The sequence below is a fragment of the Lonchura striata genome, chromosome 2 (genome assembly GCF_050655825.1).
Source record: "Lonchura striata isolate lonStrDom1 chromosome 2, ASM5065582v1, whole genome shotgun sequence".
Taxonomy (NCBI): domain Eukaryota; kingdom Metazoa; phylum Chordata; class Aves; order Passeriformes; family Estrildidae; genus Lonchura; species Lonchura striata.
Genome location: NC_140704.1, coordinates 59,522,285 through 59,534,952, shown reverse-complemented (window position 1 = coordinate 59,534,952; position 12,668 = coordinate 59,522,285). Strand labels below are relative to the sequence as shown.

The 12,668-nt window shown below is 37.2% G+C and overlaps 1 protein-coding gene across 4 annotated transcripts in view; it reads left to right on the top strand.

The window, feature by feature from the left end:
- The window catches only part of DROSHA (drosha ribonuclease III), a 71,823-nt gene extending 60,127 nt beyond the window's left edge, over positions 1–11,696 (top strand). For all 4 annotated transcript variants that reach the window (XM_021552352.4, XM_077786109.2, XM_021552351.4 and 1 more), the window contains 6 exons: positions 3,239–3,380; positions 4,346–4,428; positions 4,543–4,646; positions 6,627–6,719; positions 7,511–7,557; positions 10,502–11,696. In XM_021552352.4, coding sequence (XP_021408027.1) covers positions 3,239–3,380; positions 4,346–4,428; positions 4,543–4,646; positions 6,627–6,719; positions 7,511–7,557; positions 10,502–10,632 — 600 coding nt within the window. In that variant the 3' untranslated portion in view covers positions 10,633–11,696. The remainder of the gene's footprint in view (positions 1–3,238; positions 3,381–4,345; positions 4,429–4,542; positions 4,647–6,626; positions 6,720–7,510; positions 7,558–10,501) is intronic.
- The last annotated feature ends 972 nt before the right edge of the window (positions 11,697–12,668 follow it).

Here is a 12,668-nt window from a genome sequence, read left to right as displayed (position 1 = left end):
AATTTATTTTGGTCTGGTTTTCCTCTTGTCTTCAATCTGGACTTCCTGACGTAGCTTGTAAATTTAATTTTATTATAGTTATAGTCACCTATTGACTGCTATAGCTTTTTAACCTCTCTTACCTGGGCTTTGGGCAACTAAGTTTGGGGACCTTTCAACAGTTTAGAGTACTTTAAACACAGTGTGATAGTATGAGTAGTTTTTTCCTGATTGATGCATTTAGCTCTGCAGCTAGAGAATTGTGTCTTTGTTTGGAAGTAATGAATTTTCTTGGGCTTACTAAATTTTCTTGGTTTACTTGATCAGCAAAGCAATACATGTATCAAGAATGTGAGTCAAGTTTTCTAGTTAAAGTTAGGAAGTAGCCTAATTTTAGAGTGGTTTCCCCAGATCAATAAAGGGATGACAATGCTAAGTCTCTAGCAGGCAATGTGTTATCAGGAATATGATTCTTGAATCTTTTGGACTAAAGCTTCTTACAAGAGAGAAAAAAAAGTACATGTTGTGACTAAAAGTTACTTGCAGTTTTTTTCACCATTTCTTAAGTTTCAGTTATATTTCTATGGATTCTTCTGCACCACTGAGGAGACAGGATATAAGGCCCGGTGGGGTTTTTTGCTTTCTACATTTTTAAGAATAAAGGCATCCATGGTCTTACAACTCTTGCAAGAACTGCTTGGCCAGAAGGATAGGGGATGTTGCTGTTAATGGGTGTAAATGCTCAGAACTATGATTAGAATGTCTTTTTTTGTTGCTTAATGTAATGATTAATGAGTTGGAAAGTACAAGTTGCACACTGCAGTTTTTTAGGCAAAACTGCAAAGTTAGAGTGGAGCGGATGCTGAAAATGCATAAAAATATGAAGAAGCAGGCAATGCCTAAAATAAAATATGAACTCTGGAGATGTGTTTATGTGTAGAGAAAAAGAAAATTATCTTAAAATGTTTTTAAATTTGATGACAAATGAAATGAGACATCTGAGAAAGGAAACTGATAAAGGGGAATCTGAAGAGAAACAGCAAACACTAAGCTCTTTCTCCTGTCATCTGGGAACATACTTAAATTTGAAGTAGTAATAGAGCATCAACTAAATGTTTAACTGGTGTGTTGAGGGCAGTTTTGGTCAAGGATTCTACTTGAATGCAATGCAGTGGCTTCCCAGTGTGAAATAACTGCTTGTGGAGAGATGTCTGTAAAATAACTATACTAAAGAAAAAGAAAGGAGAACATAGTCTCATCTCCATACTTGGGGGTGGCCAAATAACATACCAGAAAAGAAGTTGACATTTTTTTGGCTGTTGGAAGATACAGCTTCTCCAGTACTGGGTTATGGATACATAACCAGTGAGTAGTGATATGTTGGGTGAAGATGGAAGAATTAGGAAAAAACTGCTTTGTAATTGAAGTCAAGCTCCAGTTGAGCATATCATGTGTCACAGCATCTGCAGTGATGAAGGCTGTTACCAGTGTAGAGACTAACTCCAAAAAAAAGCTGCTGCACAGGGACTGTGCCTTCTCTGTATCATTAAGAGGAATTGAGTTTCTTGCCCAGTCACGCTTGTAGAGGAGGCGAATTCTAGTACAGAGTGAATTGATAACCACAGTGCTAAGAGGATAACTGGGGTTTTTTTTCTATCTCTAGTTCACTGGGTAGTGTATATGTTGCTCTTTTGTTTTATGATACTACCAATCATGATTATGGATCCCATCAAAATAGATAGTCTGTAAAGAAAACAAAATAAATCCTTCTTTTCCTCATACAAGAAACAGACTTTTTGTCATGGGACACTGCACTTCTTTCTCATAGGTTACATATTAGGGTACTGTACTTAGGATATTGTTGGGGAAAATATAGTTTATTTTATTTATCTTAAGGACGTAAAAGGAAAGAATTTTGAAAAGGAACAAGTAGTAAATGAGTTTAAAGAAAGGTTAGGGACATAGGTAATAATACTATCTACAGTTTGCCTAGTTTACGAAGATCGGGTTATGAGTATCTGCTTCATACATCATTGACAAACAAATTATGAACATACTGTTCTTTGTTTATCTGTTGTGAGAGATGAAGTATCAAGTGCAGCAAATAAATCTTGATTTTTCATAAGCTCAGTTGACATGCTGGAGCCAGGTAGCATATAACTATTATTTAATAAGCTGAGCAAATGTGATATGGAAGACAAAAAAAGGAAAAAATGTGTGTGCAGCATCTCAGCTCTAGCTTGCACATAAACTGTGGAAAAGAGAGACTTTCTTTACTTCTCATTCCTACCTCCTATAGTAGCTGTAACTTTTTTAATGCTGTTCCATTTAAAGCAAAAAATAAGCAGGAAAAACGCTGACCTCTCTAAAGGTTCAGAAATTCTCCCTAAAATTCCAAAATACTCCTTTAAGCTGTGCAGGAGCGTTGTGTCTTTGTTAGAGCTCTATGTTTAAGTAATGTGTCTGAAGCCAAGGTTAAGTATTTTCATGACACATCCTTGACATCCTGTATTGTCATATGTGGAACATGTTAGGGCAGATCTGTGTCTGGCATGCATTGGCTCAGCAGTGCTGCCTTCTAGCAGAGCAAATGGTGCATACGGGCTGTCCATCTCCGTAATTATTTTCTCTGGCCAAAGGAATGGAACAGCTTCCTCATCTGCTCATTCTGAAACACTGAACTAGCTTGCTTTAATGTGTATTTGTTTCAGTCATCCCATATTAATTTATTATTTGATGGACACTGGGGACTGTTCCATGGACTCCAGAATATTGTTTACTTACACTTTATGTGGGAAAATGTATACAATTGTGTATTACTTAAATAGAAAACTGCAGATTAGCCAAGAAAGTACAGAACTCATGAAGAGATGGTACATAATTGCAAGGAAGCTCACAAGCATTTTAAATGCATGACATATATATAGAAGTAAGGTGTCCTATAGTAGCTGTAACTTCTTTAATGCTGTTCCATTTAAAGCAAAAAAGCAAGCAAAAGTGAAAAATAGAATAAGATTGTGTCCATAGAATAAGTAAAGATTGGTGAGAAGAATTGAAACAGAAAGAAAAGTCACCAACAGAAAGAGTGACAGTGTGTCTCTATATAAATCACTTAAGATGTCCTGAATCAAAATGTCAGTAAACTGAGAGAAGTGAGAAACCTCAAGGATAAAAATAACCTTTTCTTTCCAGCTCTCCTAGGTTTTGTAGTTTGTTATTGGTAATTATTACTATGGAATGGAACTTCTTTCTTTTGCAGCTGTTGAGAAGTTCTTTGGTGAACAACAGGACACAGGCCAAGGTGGCAGAAGAGCTGGGCATGCAAGAATTTGCCATCACTAATGACAAGACAAAAAGACCTGTAACTCTTCGAACTAAGACTTTGGCTGATCTCTTAGAATGTGAGTTAATTTGGTTATAATAACGTAGTACTTAATGACTTCCTTTTCCTTGGGGCTTGTTTAAGAAAGCCATTAGAAATCCCCTAAATTGCTATTAAAAATGTATGTTCAGATTTCCAAATGAATTATGCCTATACCTCTGAAAGCCAGATTTCTGAAGACTAGCCTAGATATTGAGGTCTGTATAAAAGCATGAAGGAGGCAGAATTGCAGATAGAAAGTTGAAGGCTTAGAAATTGAGGGGTTGGGATGACCAGGTCAAAAATCATGTCTTCAAAGTTAAACCTTATACTCTGAGTTGAGCTATTTAACAGCAGTTTTAGTGTTTAATTAGTATGTTCTTGACTCTGTTGGAAGACCATTAGTTCCTTCAGTAGGTGGATATTTCTGTGGTTCATTATCTGCATTTGAGAAGGTTTTAAAGTGGTCACTCCACAAGAGGAAAGGCCACATGGAAATTAAATTATTTTTAGTTGTTTTTTGGAAGTTTGTGCTACCTTCTTTCCTATGAACTGGAAATAGTGATAAATGTTCTGCAAAGAAAGTTAATCCCCATCTTGTATATTTTGATGTATTTTAGAAGCTATTCAGACCACTTGGCTTTTGCAAAATCCTGTAAACAAAAGAAAATAGCACACAAATAGGAATGATTTATATAAAATTATTTTATGGTACCCAGTAGTGATTTATTTGTAAGTGTTCATGGTCTTCTGGTTAAAATGTGAGATTAGGAGCAGAGTGTTGTTTCTAGCACTTTAAATTACTGTGTGGATTTGGGTAAATCACTTAATCTCTTGGTCAACTTGATTTTTTTTTCCCAAGTATGCAGGATAAAACCCTTATCAGATTACTACTCTGAAACGTAATTGAATATGGCTTTAAAGTACTCAGAGATACTTGTTTCTAAAAGTGCAAGCCAGTAATGCTCTTCTTGGAGGAGTGACAGTACCTTTTTTTCCCCCCAGCTTTTATTGCTGCCCTTTACATTGATAAAGATTTGGAATACGTTCACACTTTCATGAATGTTTGCTTTTTTCCACGGCTAAAGGTAAGGCCAGTCAGTTTCCTACTTTCCTGCCACTGTGTTTTAACACACGGGTAGCATTTGAAACTTTTACTACAATCTCTCAATCATAAAAGCATCTTTGTGGACTTCCTACAGGAGTTTATATTAAATCAGGATTGGAATGATCCTAAATCTCAGCTTCAGCAGTGCTGCTTGACTCTCAGGACAGAAGGAAAAGAGCCGGACATTCCTCTTTACAAGTAAGAACAGGCTTCTTATGGATACCAGCTACTTATAAAACTTCCTTGTTCATGGAGGAAGATGTAATCAGTCACCTTACATTTTCCCCATAGTTTGCTTTTATTGTCATTATCCAGGCCCTATCATCTTTCTTTGACTGAAGATGGAAAATGCTATTTTCTAAGGCTTAGCTGTTTTAAGCCGTTGCAAGGAAGAATTATTAAGCATTTTATCTTTACAGTTGTAAGGGGAAAAATAGTTTTTATTTTGGAGTGTATTTAATTGGCATAATTCTATATTTGTTTTTCTTTTAATGTAAGGAATGGCAGTATTAAATGAAAAGAGTCAAACAAATGGCTGTTTTGTTATCAGGTCAAGATATTTCCATTCTATTCTCAGTAACAGATGAAGTTTCTTGATATTATTAAGCAAACATAATAATGCCTTATGTTACACCTCCCCATTACAGGCACTGTTTCTCATCCACAGTCAGGCACTGAAGGGCAGCACAAGTTTTGGACGTTGTTGCTGTGCGGTTCAGCTGACAAATGTTCCCGTGTTCAATGACAAAGAGCTCAGGGCAGTGAACCTTTTAACTTGTACACCTCAGTTAGATATCTGAAGCTGGATGGCATAGCGCTCCCTTTTCTCTTCCAGTTGATAAATAGTGTAATAGCTGCTTCAAAAAGATAATAAATAATAAACCTTAGGCTGTATATTGCATCCATATCCATTCAATTAGTGTAGGAAAGGGTGCAATGTTAGCCCCAAAAGAAGAGATAAAGACTATGAAAATTTAAGGCTTGTTGGGATTATTATATGAAAAAGGTATGAAGAATGGTGGAAGTGCATTTGTCACAGATACTGAAGTAAGGTTTCAAATGCAGCGTAGCAGTTCAGTGACAGTGACACACACGGCCCTTGAGAAGTGCCATCCCCTTAACACTGCAGCCAGTGCACTGCAGGTCTGACTCCTTAGTCTGTCTGTGTGAGGGTTCAGGGCTTTGTCTTGGGTGAGGGGGGCGAATTCAATAAAAAACAATTTCCCATTTTTGTAAAAACCACTTAATATCAAGTACCAAATGTTTGTTTTGTTTTGCTGTAATGATAAATTGATTTTTACAGTACAGCTCAGACCTAGTAATCTGCTGTTATCTTCCTATTATCTTGTTAAATTCCTTTTCTTGGGTTATCTGTTTCACTGCAGTCAGTACTATTGCTTTTAAATTTAGGGTAGGTTTTATTTGCTCATGTCACAGTGCAGGGAGAGAGAGTACTTTAGTTAGATACTTTAAAAATTGATGTGAAATTTGTGCTCCTTCTAAAAAGAAACAAGGTAGCAGACAGAACTTGATCTGAAAGTGGGAAGAGATTTGGGACAGCAGTAAGAAACTGCAAAAGAAGCAATTCATTGCACAGCTAGGGAATTACCTTTTCCCATTTAGATGGTTGTTGATGTATGTCCTAGACTTCAGGTCAAATGGAAAGTTTGTTTTGTGACAAACTAACTTTTCAAAGCTGATGGAAAATTTCTTTGTACTGTGATAATTCAGTGTTGAGAACTACCATGTCTAATACAAATTCCTTATAAAACCTTGCTACCTGCAAAACTCTCAGCGACTAAACTTCTAGTGCACACATAATTGTATGGGTGTGTTTACTTGCAATTGCACAGCTGTGCATAATTTATTACTTTATTACAAGTGTTTTCACAGTGTTTGAACACTTCATGTAACAGTTTGCATTTTTGCCTTTAGGTTAAATAGTTTTAATTTTCAGGTGGTGCTCTTGAGTGAGCCTGGAGTAATAAGCATGATCAATACTTTTCCGGTAATCTCTGGGTTAATGTGATCTACACAGACATCCTTCTGGCATTGCTCAATGTTTTGCATTAATTGCACTATATGTATTGACCAGACTGAAAGCTTGGTGAGCTATGTGCCACAAACAGATTCTGTGTTTTAATGCTCCCTGCTTGAATAAAATATTTCTTCTTTCAGGACCTTGCAGACAGTGGGACCTTCTCATGCCAGGACGTACACAGTAGCTGTCTATTTCAAAGGGGAAAGAATAGGATGTGGTAAAGGTCCAAGGTATAGTAAAAAATTAATCACATGGTGTTAGAGTGTGGTGGTGTCCAAAATAACAAGCCGTAGAGATAGACTGTTGTATGGTCTGCCTTAGGAAAAGAAAGCTGTAGAGCCTTCTTCAAATTTCTCTGCGTTAGGAATACCTGAAGGATTCAGTGTTGGTGTAATTTTGGATCTTAAGATTTTTTTGGTGAACTTGCCTTCAAGGTGGCTGGCACTATTTGTGGCTTTTGGAGTAGTAAGTGCAGAACAACTTCCAGAAAATGGTATCTTTATTTTGGTATTTCCTGTTGGATTACTATGCAGCTTACACTGGCAAGTTAAGAATACCACGCTATTACCCATTTTTTTTCCTCTGAGGTTACTACTTCCAGGCATTTTAGAATTATTCTAAGAGTTCAAAGACTTCAACCATGAACCCCAAAAACCTCATTTTATGCTACCAAATCTGGTGTTGGTTATAAAAATGTCATTGCTTTTTTAAACATACACGCATCTGTGATTTTGTTGCTTTTTTTCTCTTATGTAAAAGCAAATGCTTAAGTGAAGAATGGACTGGAATATTTTGCTAATGTTATTGGTCTAACTTAAGAAATACTCTACTGGAGCTGTAGTACTGTTGCTCACGTATTTATGGAATGGCTGATATATCATACACTCTGAGAATTACAAGCTTCTGATTATCCAAAAAGTTTCATTGCAAAAGAGTAACTAGTGCTTCACTTTGTCAGAAACTTTAGTTTATTCTGTACAGCTTAGATCTCATGTAACATGTTTTTGTTTGGCTTTCACAGTATTCAGCAAGCAGAAATGGGAGCTGCAATGGATGCACTTGAAAAATGTAAGAAATTTGGGCAACAGAGAATTCATTGTGTATTTCCTAGTTCTTTAGTGAGGCAAGGTGCAGATTTTGTGGGGGATAAGTTTGGAACAGAACACATATGCTAAGTGCTGTCACCTCCTAAGCAGCAGTTTTTTCTCTTAGTACTTTCAAGACAGTTTTGTAGCAGTTGAAGTTAATATGATCCCAACAGGTATTTATTTGTTAAGGGGAGCTGATCAGCTACAGAGGATGCAACTTCAAGGGAACCCTGTGCAATAAAGTTTCATTGAGCTTTTCCATGCTTATGCATGCAGAGGGATAAGACTGCATAGTCTCTGATGCTCAGGTTGTCTCACCCTTTAATTCAGGGGAGGAACAAAGTGAAACCTTAGAAAATAAAACTTGATCCCAGATTATCAGTAGACTAGGTTAAAATCTGAGAGGCAGATCCCCAACAATTTAAATCAATATTTATCTGTTGAGAAGGGCTAAGATATCAGCTGCAGATCCAGGGATCTATGTATACATCTCTCTAAATTACATGCTGCTTAGCCAGCATGGGAGCAGTCCTTCATTGAAATGTAGTCCCAGATATGAATGAGTGTGAGCAAGCTTCTTATATTAAATAACTTTGGCCAGTTAGCTTAAGGTGCCAGGTGTGGGTGACCTGTAAGCAAACAGATTACAGGCATCTTGTGCAGCAGAAATTCTCTATTGAAAAGAACATGGGAAGTCCATTTTTCCATTTCATTCAAAGGAAACACACGCAGTTTCTCAGATGTCAAAGGTTTTTAATCTGTTATCTCTGCATCTGGAAATTCAAGGGCTTAAATATTTCAGAAGGCAATGAATTTGTGTAGTTCAGATATGTTTTTATATCCATCTGCTAAGCATATACTTCTCACCACCAGTAAATTTGACAAGTAGAAAAATGTAACTTCCCTTCTCTGCTTAGTATCTGCAAGATGTTACTGAAGTTTTCTTTGAGTGAATTTTCTTGTGACAGTATCACCACTCAAGAGAGCTGTGAGTTTCATGGCTTATCAATCCAAGGACTTCACAGCTATCTTTTGACATATATATTTGTTTAAATACCATAGAACTCTAGAGATTTGTGCTCCTGTTGCCCTTCAATTTGAAACAGAGCCAACTTTCAAGTTAGTTTCTCTGTGCCTTGCCAGTCAAGTTTTTATTGTCTTTTGGGATAGAGGTTACACAACCCTTAAGGGCCCCTGTTGGATTATGTATATGGTGGTGCAGTAGAGATGTTTGGTTTGGTTTGTTTGTTGGGCTTTTTAATGCATAAGTAGTTAACTTCAAGTGAAAGTAGTTTTCATATATCTATTTAGATGATAGCCATGATGAATTTATTGCATGAGTTTCCTTCTTATCATCCTAAACATATTAGAACAGGTTGCTACCAAGCTGAGTTCTTAAAGAATCATGTTACAAGCAGTGCTGAACATCTGATTTTCATTTTATGGGTCATGTGAGCAACAAAATATCCCAGAACTCCATTAAACAAAGCACTAATGTTTTTAAAAACAACAGCAATTTAAAACCATTTTTGTTTAGATTGCTTTCTGGTTTAAATAAATATACTCTCCTATGCTCAAGTTGTAAATAACTGATGTTGTAAATACAACTGATGTTGTAAATAACTTTTATTCCTGTATTGTATAATAAGGGGCACAAATTTCACTGGCCAATAAAACAAAGCAGTAGAAAGTTATTCTGCTCTACCACAAACTCCTGCAGTTTATGTGGCTTCTGCACCACATTCTCTAGCTGAGAATCCGTGCTCCCTAGGACCCAGAAAAAGGAGGAAAAAGCTTGGTGCCAAGGAGGAAAAAGCTTGATGCCAGGGTACTCCTCCCTGAGAAGCCACAGCTGAATTCTCTCTCAATAGCCAGCGAGACAGAGAGCAGTCCTTTGCTGAGACATCTACAAAATTTATGGCTTTAAAGGTCAGTGTAGAATGATTAGGAAGCCAGTGCTGATCCCAGAGCTCGGTGTGATCCCAGCAGGATTCACCACCAACTGCAGCCTGTCACATACTCTGCCACCCCTTTGCTTTCTGACTGCCTGGAGGGTGCAGGTCTCCACAGCACAGACACATGTGGATGTCAGCACCCTGGTCATGCAGAAAACATCACATTCTGTGAGCCGTGCACTAAAGTGAGAGCAATTCTGTTCTCTTACATAAGCTGTTCTTACACTCTCAGTACTAATGTGCACCTACACATCAGCCGATGGACAAATGCCTGAAAGCAGAAGCATCCATCTCCCCAGCTATTTCTCCATCACCTCAGCCTTGTCCAGTCTGTTTCAGGCAGTCTTCACTCATCCATGCTGTTAGACTATGCTAAAGTTGCCTTCCGGTACATAGCCAAGCATTAACTTTTTCAGGAACAGACTTAACTGCATTCCATTTTGCTACACTATTACTTTCTCATCAGGATCCCCGCCATAGTGTGGGGCATATAGTTTCTTCTGCATGGTCTAAAACAATAATAAAAATAATGGAAACATCTGTGCAGTGCTTGAAACTAGTGGCTCGTACTTTTTGGAGTGAGAGCGAGACAAAAATCCCTGACAGCATTGACAGTAGTTTCACATTCATTTTTCAGTATCGACCACCTGTTGCTAAGGGAACAGAATGTAAAATCCAGGTAATACCTGGCCATGTCGCTATACCAGGATTTTATATTTTGTTCTTGTGAGTATATTAGATTTGGCAGTGCCTTGTAGCAGGAGAAACAGATGTAAAGAAATCATGAAGAAACCAAAGTCTTATAAAACAGTCCTGGTTTACAATGTATTATAAGAAATAAATGAGTAAAAATGGGAACAACATTCTTTCCCCCTACCTCTAATAACATCAAAGTTTAAAACAAAATGAGCTGAGGCTTTCTCTGTTACCAGTTTGTTTATTAACGTAAAATATTTTTCTTTGTGCCAGATAACTTTCCTCAGATGGCCCATCAGAAACGGTTCATTGAACGGAAGTACAGACAAGAGTTGAAAGAATTGAGGTGGGAAAGAGAGCATCAAGAGAGAGAGTCAGAGGAGACTGAAGAAGCAAAGAAATAAAGGGCACAAAAGCAGTGGCATATTTACTTACTTAATAACTCTGACTGTGGCCTATGGAGACCTAACCTAGTTTCTTGCAGATGAATGAAGAGTGCCTGTTGATATCAAAAAGAAAAATGTAATATCTTCCTTTAAAACTGTGTGCAAATACAGTATTTCTTGAAATTGTTTTTTAAGTTTAGCTTTTTAATAATATTGGGTTTAAATCCTTTTAATTTTTATGAAAAGTAAAATATTATTGATTGTTTATTATTTTTATTATTTTTACTGTCTTGTTTGAAGTAATAAAGGATTAATTTCAAAATCTAATAGGAGGAAAAGCTGTTTAACAGTTGTCTCCTATGTCTAAGTGCTGTGTTGTCAGTGACCAGCCAAGTTATTGCATGAACTGTGCTGTGAAGCAGAGGAAAGTCTTATGAAAAACTGATTCAGCTGAGCACTTAAGCATGTACCTAACTTACATTTTGCAGCTAAATTTACTTCTTGAGCCTGCTAAACTGGAGTTTTAAAGTTCAGGCCCTTTTTACACAAAATGGTACAGTAATTAAATGGAGATACTAAGTTTTGCTTTGAACAGTGGATGACACATCTGAAATGTGTCACAGATGTGTGTGGAAGATTGAGTAGTTTTTTTTTTAAATCACTGTTACAAGACTTGAAGGAGAAGATAATTATGAAGCAAGAGAATGGCAGTTTTTGTAGAGAATGTACATGTAGTTTACATTAACAAGTTTAGTTTCTTTCTGAGCTTCTTGTTCTGTCAGGCTGGTGTCTACTTTAATGGATTTCTTTGACAGGAAGATACCAGTGTGGCCATTACTGTGAAATTATGTATTAGAAACACTCTATATGGGTGCTGTTCCAGAGAGGTTCATTGGAAACAGTTTTTGTCAAAAGAAGGGCAGAATTTATCCATAAAGTGGTGTGCAGTTTTAAGTCACCCAGTTTCCTTGGGTTTTTTTGGTGTCTGTGGCTTGTATTAGACAGACAGATGTTTCTTCTATAAAAACTCTGAACAGCACCAGAAATTAAAAATCCACTGTGTCTGTTGGTATTTTTTCCCACTGGTTATCAGTGTTGTTTGTTCTTTTAATATTGCTGCTTCAAGCCATTCATTTCCATTAAGCTGGTTCTCAGTTAATACAGTCCCTTGGTAGGTATTGTGTAGTCATTTTTCATCTTTCCTTTCTGATAAGCAAAACAGATTGAACCCTTATTTTCCTTAGCTGTGCATTTTCTTCCTGAAAGAAGAAAAGATCCTTTTTGGCCAGTCATTTAAGCATGTCCCACATGTCCCACAGTTGTATGTGTTAAAGTATGGGGCAGCATGGATGCATGAGTCTGGCCCAAGGAATTCCTGCCAACTCATGAAAGAAAACTTCTGCCTGACAGCCACTGTGCCCTGAGCAGCTTCTTCAGCATTTGTCTGGAGCACCTCTCTGTAGGTGTGGGATGGACATCAGGAGAAGCACTTCATTGCAGGTGCCAAAGTACACACCAAATGAAGCTGAAAAATTCAGACTACACAAATGTCTTCCCAAAGTTTCACTTCTGAGGTAATCAATATGTGTATTTTCAGAAGCATACTTTTCTACACTTACAATGTGAGATGCACTTAAATAAGGGGGGGGCGGGGGGGTTTACACTTGAGCACACAATACTACCTCACTTCTCCCAGCTCTATGATTGCCTTTTCCTAATGGATTGATGCTTAAAATCTATTTCGGAGGATGAGAGAAGAAATAAATAAAAAAAAAACCCAACAAAAAAAAACCCACATTCTGTAATTTAGAGAGTGATAATAATGAAGGGAATAAAAACAAGGTAAAGGTGGGGAGCTGCTCTCTGCTGAATGCTGCTGCCATTTGACTTTTGAGAAGTGATTGTAACTTCTTTTCACTTCAGTCAGTAAATAAAAAGCTGAAATGCTTCTCAAGAGTAGGAAGCTTGAAAAGCTCCAGCAAGTCTCCTGTCCACAAGACTTTTGTATTTCAAATTCTTTTGTATAATTGCCCACCTGCTTCTAGCAGTAAGAT